The sequence below is a fragment of the Oryx dammah genome, unplaced genomic scaffold, assembly GCF_014754425.2.
Source record: "Oryx dammah isolate SB20612 unplaced genomic scaffold, SCBI_Odam_1.1 HiC_scaffold_1, whole genome shotgun sequence".
Taxonomy (NCBI): domain Eukaryota; kingdom Metazoa; phylum Chordata; class Mammalia; order Artiodactyla; family Bovidae; genus Oryx; species Oryx dammah.
The window spans coordinates 96,873,980-96,892,296 of NW_024070185.1; the positions used below are offsets into that span (position 1 = coordinate 96,873,980).

The 18,317-nt window shown below is 43.3% G+C and overlaps 1 protein-coding gene across 2 annotated transcripts in view; it reads right to left on the reverse strand.

Annotated features, from left to right (window-relative positions):
* Window positions 1–11,597, reverse strand: part of TMEM245 (transmembrane protein 245) — a 78,575-nt gene extending 66,978 nt beyond the window's left edge. For both annotated transcript variants that reach the window (XM_040237322.1, XM_040237318.1), the window contains exons 1-3: window positions 10,961–11,597; window positions 2,649–2,766; window positions 1,061–1,162 (exon numbers count right to left, since the gene is read on the reverse strand). In XM_040237322.1, coding sequence (XP_040093256.1) covers window positions 1,061–1,162; window positions 2,649–2,766; window positions 10,961–11,548 — 808 coding nt within the window. In that variant the 5' untranslated portion in view covers window positions 11,549–11,597. The remainder of the gene's footprint in view (window positions 1–1,060; window positions 1,163–2,648; window positions 2,767–10,960) is intronic.
* Window positions 11,598–18,317: the final 6,720 nt, after the last annotated feature.

Genomic DNA, 18,317 nt, shown 5'->3' on the forward strand with positions numbered 1-18,317 from the left:
TAGATAAAGGTCAGTTGCAACCAGGGTATCTCAAAAATAATCTTTAAAACAAGATGATATATTCAACATTGTAGTGGGAGTTCCAGCCAGAGCAATGAGGCCAAGATAAAAATAAAAGGCATCCAAATGTGAAAAGAAGTAAACCTATGCAGAGAAATGACCCTACATGTGCAAAATCCTAAAGAAGCCACAGAAACTATCCAAGCTAATAAACAGATTCAGCAAAGTTGCAGGATACAAGATCTACAGGGACTGTAAATATTCATAACCTTGGATCTGGCATTGGTTTGTTAGATAGGACACAACATGTGGAAATTAAGTGACATATTTCTGGTTAACCAATGTATCAAAGAATAAATCAAACAGTATCTTGATCCAAAGAAAACAGAAATACAACACATCAAAACTTACAGGGGACAAAAGCACTTCTAAGAGGGCAGTTTACAGCAAAAAAAAAAAAAAAATCTCAAATAACCCAACTTTATGGCTAGCTGCTTAATGGGCAGAGGGCTTCCCTGTGGGGTGATGAAAATGAACTGCTGCTAAGTCACTTCAGTCATGTCCGACTCTGTGCGACCCCATAGACAGCAGCCCACCAGGCTTCGCCATCCCTGGGATTCTCCAGGCAAGAACACTGGAGTGGGTTGCCATTTCCTTCTCTGATGCATGAAAGCGAAAAGTGAAAGGGAAGTCGCTCAGTCATGTCCGACTCTTAGCGACCCCATGGACTGCAGCCCACCAGGCTCCTCCATCCATGGGATTTTCCAGGCAAGAGTACTGGAGTGGGGTGCCATCAGATGGAAGTAACGGCTGCACAGCACTGTGATAGTGCTACATGCCACTTGGTTAACTTTTATGTTACATGAATTAAACCTCAATTAAAAATGCAAAAAGAGGGGTTGGGACATAGTTTAACGATCTAAAATATTTTAAACAAATTTATTTTCTGTTCAGAAAACACCAATAAAATAAAGCAGTTCATCACAGCATGTTTTTAAAATAAAGTTACTCTCCCAAATACTTCTTAAAAATAATATTAACAGTATGCCCTATTTCTTACCAGAAGACTCTTTTCCATTCTGTTTTTCATAGAGGGTGCCCACAGACATCAGGAAAACAATAACCAGGAATACTGGAATTCTCCATGTGCCAGCCAAGGATGCTGCAAATTATTAAGAAGCAACAAGTTTAGTGAAATAAAAACCTAGCACTTGCCTTTAAAAAACTCAGTTTAGTAGACTGACAGAACAATTTGGCAAAATATGTGAACAACAAAATAGTTTCACAGGGGAAAAAAATTTTTTTAAAGGCCACCAGACAGCGGAAACCTCAATTCAGGGCTCCTCTCAGGAAATCCAGCCCTGCTCTAAAGAATGAGTCTACCTTTAAGGGGCATGATTCCTGAGGAATCAAGTCCATTCTAAAGCACATTCAGGGTTTAAGACCATCAAGCCCCACGTCTAACCCCAGAATGACCCGCATCAGGCACAGAACCTGAAGTCATGGTGTCTGACTTGCACTCCTGAAAATAGCTGGCTGTGAATTCTACCTCTCAAGAAAGAGTGGAATGGCCCACAGGAGCATGGAAAAAAGCTTTAATGTAACCTAACAAGGGCCAAGGATCAAAAGCCATTTGCATTTCTCTGAGCTGGTCTAGAGCCTTAGGAACATACCTGTCAATCTCCCTCCTCTACCTTCTCCAAACTCAAAATGAATCCCAACAGATATTAGGGGATCTTGTTGAGAAATTCCTTTAGCATTCCAAGTCAGCAAGCTAGAAAGTTATGCTTTGTTCCTTATCAGATTCTGAGGGAAGACATACTTCCAATCAACTCTAGTTTTCTTCCTAACAATAAGCAGCTCTAAAAACTACTTTTAATAAGCTATCTACTACTCTAGGTTACTGAATTTTGTTTTTAAATTAGAACTTGATGTTTCCATATACTAAGACTTAAAGATAAATCAGTCCCTGAAAAATCACTCTACAACATCCTAGCAGCCTCTCAGATAACAGTGAAGAGTCTCATATAACAGGGAACTCATTATTTTTAAGAGCTCTGACACTGATCATCCTTTATGTTAACAGAGTCGTGCCTCTCTGAAGCTACTCCTTGCTCTGACACTTGCCCCAAATGGTTAGAGATCTGTTTAAACCACTCTTTCACAGAATCCTTCAAATACATGAAATAGGTTTCCATATTTGATATCTTTCCATCTCCACCTCTGCCCTCTCTTGTAGCCCCAGTGCTCTGCTCTTATAGACAGTAAACATCTTTGGTTCCCTTAATAGTTCCTCTCACATGATTTTGAGCACCTCTTATCATTTTTGACTGCTTATCTATATCTTCCTTAAGTAAGACACTCAGAAACAGCCAGGATAGTCCAAGTGTGTCCCACTTTTTAAGATATATCAATATTTATTCTTAAAAGAACTTTTTGAAAATGGACATTCCATGTAATTAACAGATATCTTAAAGTATAACATTTTCATTCAAGATTAATGACTGTTTAAGCCAGAACACTTTCAAACGACTAAAGAATTTTAAATGCAACACATAAAACTTCAAAAAATTCGCCTTAATTCACATGGTTAGCCAGTGCTGACCTTAAGCTAGAGTTTCTTAGGAAAAAAAAAAAAACAGACCCACCTAAATGAAAAAGCAATATAATCCAGACAGGAATTGACATTGCTCTCAAGTAGCGTTCAGTGCTTGCATTCCACTTGAATGAAACAGCCAACACATAGCCAACTACCAAGGTCCAGATCTTAAATAAATGAAACACAGACACAGCTGTAAAATATATACATGTGAAATAAGCATACAATTATACAGAACTTGCAAGCCTCTCTCATCTAGCATGAGAGCTGTGGGAACACCATGGATGATGGCTGGTGGTGCTAACAGAAGACGGCATAGTTTCTCTTCCTCTTCCTTGATAAATCAAGTTTTGAAATAAACAGGTTTGTTTAATGTTATTATTAAAATCCCATGCAGTGATATTAAGTATCTTTAACAAAAAATACAAAAAAAAAAAACACATAAATACAGTTTCATTTAAGTTCAAAAGCTACAGCATGCATAAAGATACTTAAGATACTCAATTTTTAAGCCATGGATTTAAATTAAGAGCTTCATCGTGTGGAATTCTTAGAAGTTTTCTCTATAGATTAATGTTTACAAAAGAAAAGAAGGAACAAGTGGGAATTCCCTTGACAGTCCAGTGGTTAGACCCACACAATGGCCAAAGAGAGAGAGAGAAAGAAAGGAAGCTTTCCAAAAAGAAGCAGGTTAAAAGATTCAATTACAACCTATGAAAATATGCTTGTTACCACAAAAAGAACTTTTTGAAAGCTAAAAAGAAGGCAGGCAGCTGAAGTGTGACCCTGCTGAAATAACCTAGGTAACAGATGGTTAAAACTAGTCCAGAGTTACACACAGCTGAGGAAGTATAGCTGAAAAAAATATTACCAGAGGAAGAAACAGGAAGATGTGAGAACAGAAGAACAGGTGATCCAGAGTCCCCTCCTCAGTTTTTTCCCCACCCTAAAACTAAATGACTCGAAGTACTCACAAACCATCAATGTAGCTGACACAGAAACTCAAATGACCTCATATTTTGACAGAACACACACTAAAGATGGAAAGAATACATAAGCTAGAACAAATGCGAGCATCAACATTTTATTAAAATAACTTGAACCTTGAAAAAAATATAGACAAAACGAAACGAAAGGACTTTAAGCTGTAACCCAGAGAATGAAGAAAAAAGAACTGATAAGGTTACTACAAAAGACAGAGAAAAACTACCTCCTACTTTATTTTGATCAACTCTGTCAAAATACTCTTCAAGTCTAAAATATGTTTATAGCTTCAGACTTGAGAATTCTGTTTTGGGACCTTATTAAGTAATAATAAATTCTGAAAAAAGGTTAAATGTAAAAAAAATCTCATCACAGTCTAATTTAGGACCTTGAAAAATTAATAACCTAAAGTTTCAATAACTGGGACATGGTTAACTCTGAACGATTCATTCAATAAAATGTTATGCAACAATTAAAGCAGGCTTTTTTAAATAAAGACTACATAACTTAAGATATTAAGTAAAAAGCAAAATACAATAAACACATATGACAGGATTATATCTATTTCATGGTGGGGGGAAGGAAATGTACTAATAAGTTGTATTTAGGTGATAAGATTATGTTTTTCCTTTTTCGGTAATTTCCCAGTTGTCTTTAATAAGCACTAATTCTTTAATAATGAAAAGGACACTAAAATATTCTTCTTCAAGCAACTAGTAAGATGAAATATTAAAGAGATCTAAAGTCCCAGATGTATGAGCACATGGGAAGTGAGCCTACAGTTCAATTCAGTTCAGTTCAGTCGCTCAGTCGTGTCCGACTCTTTGCGACCCCATGAATGGCAGCACGCCAGGCCTCCCTGTCCATCATTAACTCCCGGAGTTCACTCAGACTCACGTCCATCGAGTCCGTGATGCCATCCAGCCATCTTATCCTCTGTCGTCCCCTTCTCCTCCTGCCCCCAATCCCTCCCAGCATCAGAGTCTTTTCCAATGAGTCAACTCTTCGCATGAGGTGACCAGAGTACTGGAGTTTCAGCTTTAGCATCACTCCTTCCAAAGAACACCCAGGGCTGATCTCCTTCAGAATGGACTGGTTGGATTTCCTTGCAGTCCAAGGGACTCTCAGGAGTCTTCTCAGCTGCCTCAAAAAAGTTCAAGCTTGTAGGACCACACAGATTTAACTCTGGGAATTTAGAGAATTTTGAGATAGGCTGGTAGAGCTCAGAACAAAATCTGTGTGTAACAATACACTTATATAGCACTTACCATGGGCTAGGCCTTGCTCTATATTAACACATTATATACATGAACTCACTTAACCCTTATAACCCCAGGAAATAAGTATGGCTATCATTCTCATTTTAGAGATGAAAGAAATTGAGACTTCAAAGAAGTGACTTGCCCAAGGTAACACACCTAAAAAGTGAGTCAAGATTAGAACCTGGGGGTTTGGGTCCAGAATCTACTTTCTTAACATTAAGGAGAAAAAAGGGTAGTGCCAGAAAAATAAAGAGGAAAAGCTGCTCCAATATTCACAAGGGAAAATAAAAACAGTTGATTTTGATGACTACAAATTGTTGAAATTTTCCTTGAAAATGATCCTCGGCAAATGGATAGTCTTTAGAGCTATGTGACACAAGCATAATCAGCCCTGTTAATTAAACACGCAGTCAGTAATTTAGATTGAAAGACTAGAAGGCGTGTTAGTTGAACTTGCAGATTACAAAAAATATAAATGATTCAAAAAGATATTCTGAAACTAGAACAATGGGCTAACCAAGTAAGATTAAATTTAATAGAGAGGAATGCAAAGTTTTGCTTTTAGGTTCAAAACTCAGCTATGCAAATACAGAATGGGAAGAGAATAGCTTGTCAGAAGTATAACTGGTGTGAATGCTTATTAGTAAAAGTACATTAGGGAAAGTGTTTCAGTGACTTGCACTATCAAACCACCTGGGCAATAACATTCAGAGTGCAAAAAGAAATGGAAATTACAATACAGGAGATACAGATATAGATGCAGGGTGTGTGTGGGGGGGAATTGTTCAGCTTAGGAAAGAGAAGGAAATAACAAGATTCAACAGTTACCTTCAAATAGCTGGGAAAATGTCATCTGAGAGAGGCAACAGACAATTTTCTGTAGTTCTGAGAGCAGAAATCACAGGTGGAAATTAGGAAGCCACATATTTCAGTTTAATATGATGAATTTTTCAAATAAACGGATTGAGAGCAGGAGGAGAAGGGGACAACAGAGATTGAGATGATCAGATGGCATCATCGACTCCATGGACACGAGTTTGAGCAAGCTCCAGGAGATGGTGAAGGACAGGGAAGCCTGGCGCTGCAGTCCATGGGGCTGCACAGAGTTGGACATGACTGAACAACAACAAATCTAAAAAGGAAGTTAAGTGACTATCACTGAAAGTTTGAGCAAAAGCTGATGGGGAAGACCAAGTAGGAGAATGTGCCCTCAGTGAGAAGGTGAACCAGAGGATCAGAGGATATGCTTTCAGATTTTAAGCCTATGATACTTTTCAACCAGTCTCTAACAAGTTTTTGTTTCTTAGCTGTATTCATACGGAATTAGTATCACTTGCACAGCAAGGAAAAAATGAGAGATCGCATACTTCAAATTTTTTAAAGGAAACTCAAAGAGTCAGACACGACTGAAGCGACTTAACACGGACACATGCATGGCCAAATCATAGCCCTAATCAGATCATTGTTTCAGATACTTCATTCTCCTTTAAAACCACTTTATTCTAATTTGAAAACTCTGTTCCCTTCATGATGTGGCAACTTAGAGTCAAGAATATTTCATAATCAAAGTCTTTACGTGAGAAAGAATCTAAGCACTGAAAACTTTCCTCCTTACAGTTGCCAGGCAAGCAAAACATACCTAGAAGTGGGATGGGGCAGGCCTGGCCGGCTGGCTAATGTACAATCCCAAAGAGCCTTGCTGGCAGCACTACAAAACTCTTAGGATCTGTAAAACTGAACATCCAAGAACCCTGCAAGCGTGCCAAGCCACTTCAGTCATGTTCAATTCTGTGCAACCCCACGGACTATAGCCCACCAGGCTCCTCTGTCCATTCTAGTATTCTCCAGGCAAGAGTACTGGAATGGGTTGCCATGTCCTTCTCCAGGGGATCTTCCCAACCCAGGGATCAAACCCGTGTCTCTTATGTCTCCTGCATTGGCAGGCGGGTTCTTTACTACTAGCACCGCCTAGGAATTCCCTGAGCAGGTTCTTTAAGCTCTCTAAAATGAGGATGATAATTAGACATCATTCAAGATAAGCCAACACTTCACACAACTAGGGCTGGGTAGCCCAGAGATGGATCCTGGTTTGTTCAAAGTCACAAAGCCAGCTACTGACAGAGTTCAGTTTAGAATTTACACTTCTATCTTTCAGCCACTGTTCTTTCCACCTTATGCTTCTTTATAAAGTGAAATGGAAACAATGCAATCAGAAGCCATGGAGAAAACAAACCCATTACTACTGCAAAAACTGTAAATGTCTTCAAATGTTCTAACAATTCTGAACTAAAGCAGAGAGGAACACCCAAAACACTCCCAGCAAAGAAAAATGGTGGAGCAGGAAGGCTAGCTTTTTAGATTTATTTTGACAGCACTACACCAAGTGAAAATGACCAGGATCCAAAGGACTGAGTTATACCTGAGTCTGGTGCATTAGATAATTTTTTCCCCCCAGTGTTTAGAAATCACTAAGTCAATACAATATTTGAAATTGTTTTTTTTTACAATTGCCCATATTATAAATGATTAGTATTTCCCTTGCAGGTAGGATGGAGTACTAGAAGAAAAGAGTTAGGAGACTGAAGGAACCCCAAGGTAAGGGGAAGAGAAACTGAATGGGAAGGATAATGTGGTAACAAATGAAAACACAGGTACTGAAGACATTTCAGAGGAAAACGGGATAGGACTTGGAAATAAATGAACAGGTATAAGGATAAAAGAGAGAAGACTAAGATTTCTAGATGACAGGAATTCAGGGGTGTCTGGGGGAACATGTGTGGGTAGTCCAACCCTGATATTCTTCTATTTTTTCCCCTAATAACTAAAATCAATTTGTACTAAAAAAAAATTAAACTAAAAAATGTTCCTCCACAACATCCTGGAGGAAAACGTTTTAAAATCTTTAGTGAAGGTCTTGATGACAAAGGGCCTTCAACTGCTGATAGGTCTGTTGAGTAAGTACCATTTACTGAACGAACAGATCTATCTTGAAATCTTCCCACCTATGAAATCCATTCCTCTAACTTCACATGAGTATCGTGAGAATGAAATAACACACATGAAACTGCCTATCAGTGAGTGGCAGATGCTCAAAAGCTGGATCTTAAATGCACGCACTGTCGGCTCTCCAAAATGTAGATTTGCTTAAATTCACTTTTCTCTCTACCTCACCCATCCGTACCTCTCCCATCCATATTTCTCAGCAGCAGCAGCTCAAATTTCCAAGCTGTCTAGAAAGCATCAAGACTTTTTCTTTTTAAATCACATGCAGCCCTGGTTGGGCTCAAAAAACCAACCCATTGTGAACCATGAGATACAAAAGTCCGAGAGAGGGCAAGCTGCCCGGTCACATGACCGACTTTCACTTCATGTCAGGCCTTACTCAGCACTTGGGACAGAGAGCTGAGGACTCCCTGTCTCTGCTTCCCAGGTACACTTTTAACTTTTAGCTCACCCCCATCTAACCACCTGCTCCTAAGGATTGCTTCAAGAAACACAACCGCAAGTTTCTCTCCAACTCAGATCAACCTCCAGGCTCTACTCCCTCAATTTAGGCCCCCCACCACTTCCTACTCTCTTTTAACTAACTCATTCTGTGCCTTTTATAATGGGATTTTTATCCCTTCCTCCCATCACTTCCTAATCAGCTAAAATAATTAATTGTCTTTACCTTCCTTCCCCTCTTCTAATCTAGCTAATCTTGGTCCTTACTTCTCTTCTGCTAATCTACAACCCATACAAATATTATGTAAATAAAATATAAGGAAGGGGATTATCTTCAGTAAAAAGATATTCATAGCTATATACATTAAGCTGCGGGTACTTTTTCACAACTATTCAATTCCTCATCTCCTTCCACCATCTGTGAGTGACTGGCTCAAATGCCCCAGTTTCCATTAGTCATGCCAAATGTACCCAGGTATTCAATTCTAACTTCACTATGAAAATACAGCATTCATATATGTTAGGCCTTTCTTTCCTAATTTCTTACAGTTTGGTGGAAACACTACTTGATCTTACCTACAGTAATTTACAATATACTGCAGTATCAATAGTCAAAAATGTTAGCAGGATCTATAAGTATGTCTGAATTTGACAAGACTGAATTTCCTGACGATAGGAATCAAGTTATAGTAATCTTCATATTTCTTAACAGCATATAGTATTCTGCCTTTTATGCAAGGGGCATTCAATCAACTTAACTGAACTTAAAACAACAAGGTAAAGGAGAAGTAACGTCTAACTGCTGCTCCATGAATGTGAACCTTGGATTTGTTCAAAGTCTGAGTGCCTTTGGGACGATCACAGTCTCGGGACCTCAGAAACCTCTCCTGGAGAGTGGCAGGCAAGAAGACAATAAAGAGCAAAGTAACACTAGGATCACTCTCACCTGACAATCTACCCAGGAAGTGAAAGAGGGTGCTTCTACACCTCTCCTTCCTATCACAATTGAAATAATCCAAGTTTCTTGGAGGCCAAGGATTTTGTCTGATCACGATGCAGTTGCACACACAGGAAGCGTCCCAAAATTATGGATGAGGTGCTCCCCAATACCTTGCTGGCCAATAACTGGTGGTAAATAAACATTTAGATGTGTATCTGTCATCTCCATGAGAATACGCTCACATATGAGAACATTCCTTGAACACAGAGCCTGTACCTTAATCCTTTTAAATCCCTCACAAAGTCCAGTACCTAATAACATAATCAACTTTTAACTTTAATTGAGAAGTTGCATTGATAGAGCTAGAGAAGACAGTTCTGGTATCAGTCACCAACTCTACCAATAACTTCAGGCAAGTTATAACCTTGCTTGACCGATAAAGGGAATTATTTTGCAACTTGAAATCAAGGTGCACTTAACAGGGACAAAAGTGAATAAGTTTATTTTTAGATGGTACTGCTTCTTAATGAAATAGCAGTCTTATGCATTAAATATCCACTTATTTTTTGTCATCCTCAGTGAAATATCCTAAAGGAAATCAACCCTGAATATTCACTGGAAGGACTGATGCTGAAGCGGAAGCTCCAATACTTTGGCCACCTGATGTGAAAAGCCAATTCACTGGAAAAGAACCTGATGCTGGGAAAGACTGAAGGCAGGAGGAGAAGGGGACAACAGAGGATGAAATGGCTTGGCAGCATCACTGACTCAATGGACACAAGTTTGAGCAAACTCAAGGAGACGGTGAAGGACAGGGAAGCCTGGCGTCCTTCAGTCCATGGCGTCACAGAGTCTGACACGACTTAGCAACTGAACAACAAAGTGAAATGTTTGGATCATTAACTGATCTACAATCTGGCCTGATTTAGGAAACGTGTCACCAGATTATCCTTGAAATCCCTTCCAACTCTAAAGCTCCCTGATTATCTAAGAATAACCTCAGGACTTTGGAGGAATCACAAATATGCCTTTCCTTCACTCAGTCTGCTTAAGAAATCCAGGTGGGAGGAGATGATATGTCACAGAGCAATCCCTGCACAAGGCATAAAGGAGTTCCCAGGAAGAGAATGTGGCAAGAAACAGGCCCACGGGGCTCAGCACCTAGGTGCCTGGCGCAAAGTATACCGAAATCACCTGAACTGAGGCAGCTCTGAACTATTAAGAAAGATTTGTTCCAGGACTTGAGAAACCTGCATCAACCAGCCCCTCTTTGTCCTAACAAGACTGGTAAGAAGCCACCTCTCCTGTCTGTAGGATGACAGACTGGACTAGGACCTCTAAGGTCTCTTCCAGGATAGTCCCACGTGAGCAGAACTGAAGATGCTGAGCACTCCCTCTCCAAGACCAGGAATAAATTCCTGTCCACTTGCCGATGCGCTGAAAGCCCTTCCTGCAAAACGGAAGAGGGCTTCCCTACAGGGCACGGGTCCCCCTAATAGGGAGACTGTTTCGAACCACACCCGTCTTCTCTTTGGAAGGAAGGGCGCCAAGTTCCTCGGGTGCACGGGAAGGAGGGCGGAGACGGACACTGTCGGCGCGCTCAGGTCTGGACGTTTGGCCGTCCTTGCACCGGGCCGAGGGGCAGCAGGACTGCACCCCAGCGAGCTGGGGGTGTGGTGGTCACTGCGTGCCCGGCGGGACGGCCGAGGGCCCGGGCCGGGGCTCACTCACCCACAGACTGTTGAAGTAGTCCAGCCCGCGGCAGATGAGCGCGCCCGCGTGCGCCAGCAGCACCTGCACGCCCAGGTAGCTGCCCAGGCTGTAGAGGCCGTAGAGGAGCGGGCCGCCGGCGCCCAGCAGCAGCAGCAGGCGGCGGCGGCGCAGCGCCTGCTCGCCCAGGGCCTCCACGCCGTAGTCCGCGAAGCAGATCGGCAGCAGCAGCGCGGCCAGCACGATGGGCGTGTGCGCGCGGTGCAGGCGCTGCAGCCAGCGGCGCCCCAGGCGCGTCAGCGAGCTCTTGAAGGGGTGCAGGAAAGTGCCGCATAGCACGGCCCAGAGCAGCGGGCGCAGGAAGGCCTCCAGGATGAAGTAGACGAGCACGGCGGCGCCGCAGCACAGGCACACGAACAGCACCGCCCCGGTGTTGTAGAAGGCCTGCTTGATGGGCTTGTCGAAGCGCAGCGCCAGCGCCGCTGTCCGCGGGGTCTCCCCGCAGCCGCCGCCGCCGCTGGCTGCCCCGACCGCACGCTGAGCCCGCGGCGCCCGGCTCGGGGAGCCCTGCGGACTGAGTGCCTCCTCAGGGCCGCCGTCGTCGGCCATGGTGCCTTTGCCGCTGCCGCCGCCGCCGCCGCCGCCGCCAAAAGACGGCGCTGGGAGGCCGGGAGAGAGGCAGGGCGGGCGGCACGCGGCATTGTGGGAGCTGTAGTTCCTAACTGACCACTGAAAGCTTACACCACCTTTAAGAACTCCAACTCCCAGAGAGTATAGCGAGCGTTCCTTGGCCCTCGGGCTCCCTGTGGTTCATTGGTCCCTGCAGAATTCAGGTGACAGGTTTCTGGGGTCTGCGTGTTAGAAGGAGCAAAAAACAAACTTTCCTCTCCCCACCAACACACAATATAAGAGCAATGTATGCTAGCTCTATTCAAGTGTTTTATTAGTCACAAACTGGGGGGGGGGGGGGGGGGGATGTCAGATAATAGCTTTTACACAAAACACCCTGTATCATAAAACAAAACAAAACCCTCCCTTCGCTCGCTGGTTAATGTCAACGTTTAGGGTGGCAGAATCCCCAGAGTCACTATCTTCACAGATTGAAAACCCAAGCTGCACATTAGAATCCGTGGGGGAATACTTTAAAAAGACCAATTACCATATTCAGTTTTATTGATTTATTTAATAAAGTGTTGGCTCTGGTGTGTTTGGCAGGATTTTAAATAGCGATTACCATATGGCAGACCCTGTTATAAAAGTCTCATTCCTATTAACTCATCTGATCCTTAGAACAACCCTACAAAGAAGATGGTCTTATTATCCCCACTTCTCAATGAGGAAAACTGAGGCTCAGAGAAGTTAAGTACCTTGCCAAGGTACACAGCTAGTACGCTCAGAGGCAGGATTCAAACTAAGAGTCTGACTCCTAAGTCGATTCTTACCTACTAGGTTAATAAATAGGTCTGACAAGGGAGCCTTTAGCACAGGGGTCCTCAACCCCCAGGCTGCGGACTGCTACCCATCAGGGACCTGTTAAGAAATCAGTGGCTCAGCAGGAGATGAGCGTGGGGGAGCAAGAGATGCTTCATCTGCAGCTCCCCACTCCTTGCATTACAGCCTCAACCAGCCTCACCCCCAGTGGAAAAACTGTGTTTCATGAAGCCAGTTCCTGGTGCCTTTAAAGGTTGGGGACCACTGCAAGTTTAGCATAGATTTTTTAAAGCTCTTCAGAAAACTCTAATGTGCAGCTATTGTTGACAACCATGTACGTGAGTCTGAGTGAGCTCCGGGAGATGGTGATGGACAGGGAGGCCTGGCGTGCTGCGGTTCATGGAGTCGCAAAGAGTCGGACACGACTGAGCGACCGAACTGAACTGATGTAGGTGTCAATGCTGGAGCAATCTAAACTCCTGAAGGAACCCTAAGTCAGAGTCTCAAACTGCCACTCTTCCATTTTTGAGACTTGAGGTCAGGTCAGTTGAGCCCCCAACTCTAATTTCCCCTTTTGCATGGGAGTGATAATAGAAACTCTTGTGTCAAAAGAGAAAAAGGAAGCTCTGAGACAATGCATGGTGCTTCTGTTTTCTTGTTGGAAAGGTCCTGGTACCCAAGCCTACTACTTGTAAAACACCTCCAACGACATTTATTTAGAAGAAGAAGAAAGAGAAGGGAAGAAGAGAAAGAAGAAGAGAGGATGAGGAGGAAGGGGAGGAAGAGAAGTAAGAGGAAGGAAAAGAAAGGAGGGAGGAAAGGAAGAAGGTTTCACTGAGTACTCAATATGAGAGTACTTTGGAACTCTGCAAGTTACCCCTCTTCTGTTTTCAAACAATTTTCAAGTAGGAGAAAAAGTGATTCCTTTCCATCCTGTTTGGGGTTTCAGGTCACAGTCCTTGTTTTTCAAGTTGGACGTTGACTCTGTAAATAATTTGCTTCAGTTGTCCTAAACTGTCCTTTTTCCTCTTCACTTTGTTCAGGGCTGCTGGGGTAAAGAATCCGCCTGGCAATGCAGGAGATGCAGGGTGTGGGCCATTCATAATACAGAGCATAAGCTTGGGGTTTGCTGAGCAAGTGAATGGATCATTAGCTATCCTTTCAAAAAAGTTGTTTGTGCTTCCTGTGAGAAATGATACTGAAACACTGGGAATGTGTCTCCTACGTAGTCCTATGATTAAGAGCAGAGAAAAATTAAAATACTGGGATGTAGGGCCTACAATATAAATTTGAGTACACACAGTCTACTCAAATCTCTAACTCACAGAGTGTATGCTTTTAGGCACATCCTCCAAAATGTGAGGCTACTGGATGTGAAGTGAAAGTCACTCAGTGGTGTCCAACTCTTTGCAACCCTGTGCCCTGTAGCCTGCCAGGCTCCTCTGCTCATGGAATTCTCCAGGCAAGAATACTGGAGTGGGTAGCCTATCACTTCTCCAGGGGATCTTCCCAACCCAGGGATCGAACCCAGGTCTCCCGTCTTGCAGGCAGATTCTTTACCGGCTACCAGGTAAGCCTGAGGCTACTTGGATTTTCTTTTTTAATGCCATGTAGCAACTCACCTCAGGGAAGAACAGCCTCTGTGGGCATCCAGGTACAGTGAGTGCAGAAGAGTGGATCAAGTTGACCCCGGGATCACACTGCCTTTGGCCTGCTTGTTGTGTGAACTGATGAATTTCCTAACCATTTAAGCCAGTTTGGGTTCAGTTTTAACATTTCTTGCAACAGAAAGCTTTCGGCTGATAAAATGATAACACCTCCATCACTGGCTGCCGTGAGGATAAAATGGGAGAGCGTGTCTAAAGCAAAGGCACAGTGCCTGGGACACGGTGAAAATCTAATAGTGGTTCCCAGAGTGACTCCTCATTTTGTCCTAGAGACGCCAAGAGGCATCTCTTAAGCCACAGTCAACCACAGACTCCCAGGGCATCAAGATAAAAGCCCCAGAGGTAAAACAAACACAGGAGAGGATTCCCCAGGGCATCATGTCTGTCTTAGAGTGTTTACTGAGTTGTAATGAGCACCTCCTTTAAACAAGAATCTTGTGCTTACAGTGCAGTGTATACATTACACATAAAAGAGGTGTGTACTGTGTAGGAGGAGAAGCCATGTGAAAAGGGAATCAAACAGACATGCATTTAGATTCCAAATATGAGTTACCACTTTTTATAAAACCCATAGCAGACATCGCTAATAAATCACTGAACTCTTTCTCACCGAGCCTAGATACAGCCTCAAAACCCTTCTTAGCAGAACATACTAGGGAACCACTACCAACTCCACAAAGTAAGCACACAAGTGGAAACATATTTGCCTTTTCTATATTAAACTAGCCATCCAGAGACTTCCCTGTTGGCCCAGTGGCTAAGACTCCACCCTCCCAACATAGGGGCTCCTGGGTTCAGTCCCTGGTCAGGGAACTAGATCCAGAGTGCTGCAGCTAAGACCGAGTGTAGCCAAATAAATAATTACAAAACCTAACCATCTAGTGTCTGATACTAGATAAAATTTGCAGACTAAAAATGTAAATAAATGGTTAAGAAGAAAAGAGTTTGGGAAGTATGAACATGAGAAATTACTAAAGGTTGTTTTTTGTTTTTTAAATCTCAGTGCCTGAAGAAAGAATGATGCAACCAAGTCTGATACCATCGGGCCCTGCCTGACCACTCCTGCTTATTTCTTCTATTCCTGCACTGAGCCATGTGCCCTCTCTTAAAGCACAAGTCCTGTCAGTTCACTGAGTAGAGTCTAGCCTTTCTTGTGTCTGGGCTCCTGTTCATCCAGTCAAGGTTCCTGTCCTTCTGGTTTGTACCATCCAACTGTAGCTGACCTTCCAAGCCATGTCAACAAAGACAAGTCTACCAGTTCACTAAAAAGGTCAATGAAGAAATTACCAAATTGGTTCAACCAACCCAGGTGAGACCCAGCTATCCAGCAACAGACCAGATGAGTAAAAGAAACCTGGGAAGTTCTTTGTGGGGAAAACATACACACACACAATCCCCCTTTACAAAAAATCTGCAACCAAAATTGCTCTCCCTTTCTCTTCCAGGGTAGGAGGAAGTTTGGTAGAGGGGATTGACATCTACAAGATGAATTTTGTGATTAACAGTTATTACTAAGAGCCAGAACTGCCTGTCTAAAAAATGGCTGGCCCTAAGTGTCCTTTGCTGGTAGCTCCTTATCTTCACGGAAGTGATTTTTTTCTGGAATGTTTTACCTGGAATGATTGAAGTATGAGAGCTAGGGATCAGGTCTTGGAATTCCTAGTCTACCTTGGAATTGTTCCCAACAATATACTCCAATGGCAACCCACTCCAGTGTTCTTGCCTGGAGAATCCCAGGGATGGGCGAGCTTGGTGGGCTGCCGTCTCTGGGGTCGCACAGAGGCGGACACGACTGAAGCAGCTTAGCAGCAGCAGCAACACTGAGGCTACCCAGAGTATAAACAACCAGCCTTCTGCTGCAAATCAGGGCAAGACTGATCCACCAGGAGATGGTGGATGCATTTCAAATTGACCAAACTAATCCCTCTTTTATTTACAAGTAAACTATCTTTAGTTGAGAATCAAGTCCTCCTGGGGGTTTGTATTTGTTTGTACACCCTTGGCGCCACACTGATGTCACCACAGCCTCCAGCTGGTCCCTCTTATCTGCTCTCTTGCTCCACTCCAATCAGTTCTCTACCCTGTAGCCAGCGTGATCATTTTAAAATACAGTCTGATCCTTTCAAATCCTCCTTACCGTGTGGGAAGGTTCCAAGCTCTTTACTATGACGTCAAAGGTCCTCTGTGATGTAGCCATACTCACCCTGCCTCACCTCTTCCGACACCTGGCTTCATCCTTTATCCTCCAGCACTTGGGTGGCCCCTAAGATATCCAGGAGCTAATCCCTAGAACCTGTGAAGTATGTTACCTTACTTACATTTTGCAGATATGATGAGGTTAAGGACTTTGAGATGGGGAGATTATCCTGGATAATATGGATGGGGTCTAAATGTAATCACAGGTATCTCTAGCAGAGGGAGGGAAGGAAAATAGACTACAGAAGAGGAGAAGCAACTTGACCTCTCCGACCACAGAGGCAGACACTGGAGTCATGAGGCAATGGGCCAAAGAATACCCATAGCTACCAGAAGCTGCAAGAGCCAAGGAAGGGTTCTCTCCCCTGGAGTTCCCAGGAGAAACCAGCCCTGCCAACCTCTTGATTTTAGCTCCATACAATTCCGTTCAGACCAATGGCCTCCAGAACTTCAAGGGAATACATTTTTCTGTTGTTGGAAGCCACTATATTTATGGTAACTTGTCACAGCAGCATGTGGAAACTAATACAAACCCTGTCAAATGACAGTGGTTCCCAACTCATCCTGCTGGCCTTTCCCCTGTGTTGCTCTCCCCTTTCTTGAGGATCCCGCTCCACATCCTTTGCCTGCCTTACTCCTATTCCTTCTTTATGGTTCAACCTCAGGGACTTCCCTGGTGGTCCAGCAGCTAAGACCCTGCGTTCCTAATGCAGGGGGCCCAGGTGTGATCCCTGACCAGGAATCATGACCCCTGACCATGTGGAATTAGATTCCACATGCTGCAACTAAGAGTTTGTGTGATGCAACTAAAAGATCCTGCATGAGCAACTTAAGACCCTGTGCAGCCAAATAAATAAATAAATACTAAAAATGAGAGATTCGGCCTCAGTACTACACCTGCTTTCCTGGTTACCTCAGGCTAGGTGAGGATCCCTACTCCACCCGAGCATTTCCTTACACTGCAGACACCAAACGATATGATCGCAGTGTTAATGTATTTGACTCCCCGAATAGGCTGTGAGCCTCCTAGAGGCAGAAAGCAAGTGCAGGTTCTTCCTCTTGTCCTCCATGTGTAGTTTCTCATATACAGACTGGCACATAAGAGTCCTCAATAAACATTCATTGAATGAATGAATCAACAGGCGGTTAAAGCTGCTTGACCTCCTAGAAGCAAGTGACTTTCACGTCCACTCCACTTCAGCAGTCTCTTTTTACAGCCCATCCCCTGGCCCTTGCACCTGGGACTGAGCCCTAAGAAACTTTCAAACAGCATCAGCCAGGGTCAGGTCTGATAGCTGAGCTACCCACTGAGAATACTGCAAAATAAATACCACAGGATACCAAAATAAATACCACTAGGATACCAAAAAATAACCAAATACTTGTTTGAGGAGGTGGTAAGAATTACAGCCTATAATGCAGAATGTGGTAATTCTTTCTTAACATGACTTTCCTTGCACTTTTCAACCTAGTCCCAGTTTCTCAATTTGCTCAGCTATTGCATTCTGCAATTTCCACACCACCCTGATGATTCATAAGCCTTTACCACTAAACTAACTGTTGTTAACATACAATATGATTTAGTTACCACTAAGGTCTATAACTAGAGAAGGCAATGGCAACCCACTCCAGTACTCTTGCCTGGAAAATCCCATGGACGGAGGAGCCTGGTAGGCTGCAGTCCATGGGGTCGCTAGAAGTCGGACACGACTGAGGGACTTCACTTTCACTTTTCACTTTCATGCATTAGAGAAAGAAATGGCAACCCACTCCAGTGTTCTTGCCTGGAGAATCCCAGGGACGGGGGAGCCTGGTGGACTGCCGTCTCGGGTTGCACAGAGTCAGACACGACTGAAGCGACTTAGCAGTAGCAGTAGCAAGGTCTATAACGAAATTCTTAGAGCTAGTATGCACTGTTAGTCAACTAATACAATTTAAATGGGATTATAGGCCTCCATTTACTATCTGATTAAGGCATTAGGCTGAAGCTTTAAATACAGATTTCTTTTGCAAATTGTTTTTCTGCAAATATTTTTACCTGACTACTGCAACATGATTTTTCCTCTGTCAGGATGACAGGCTGT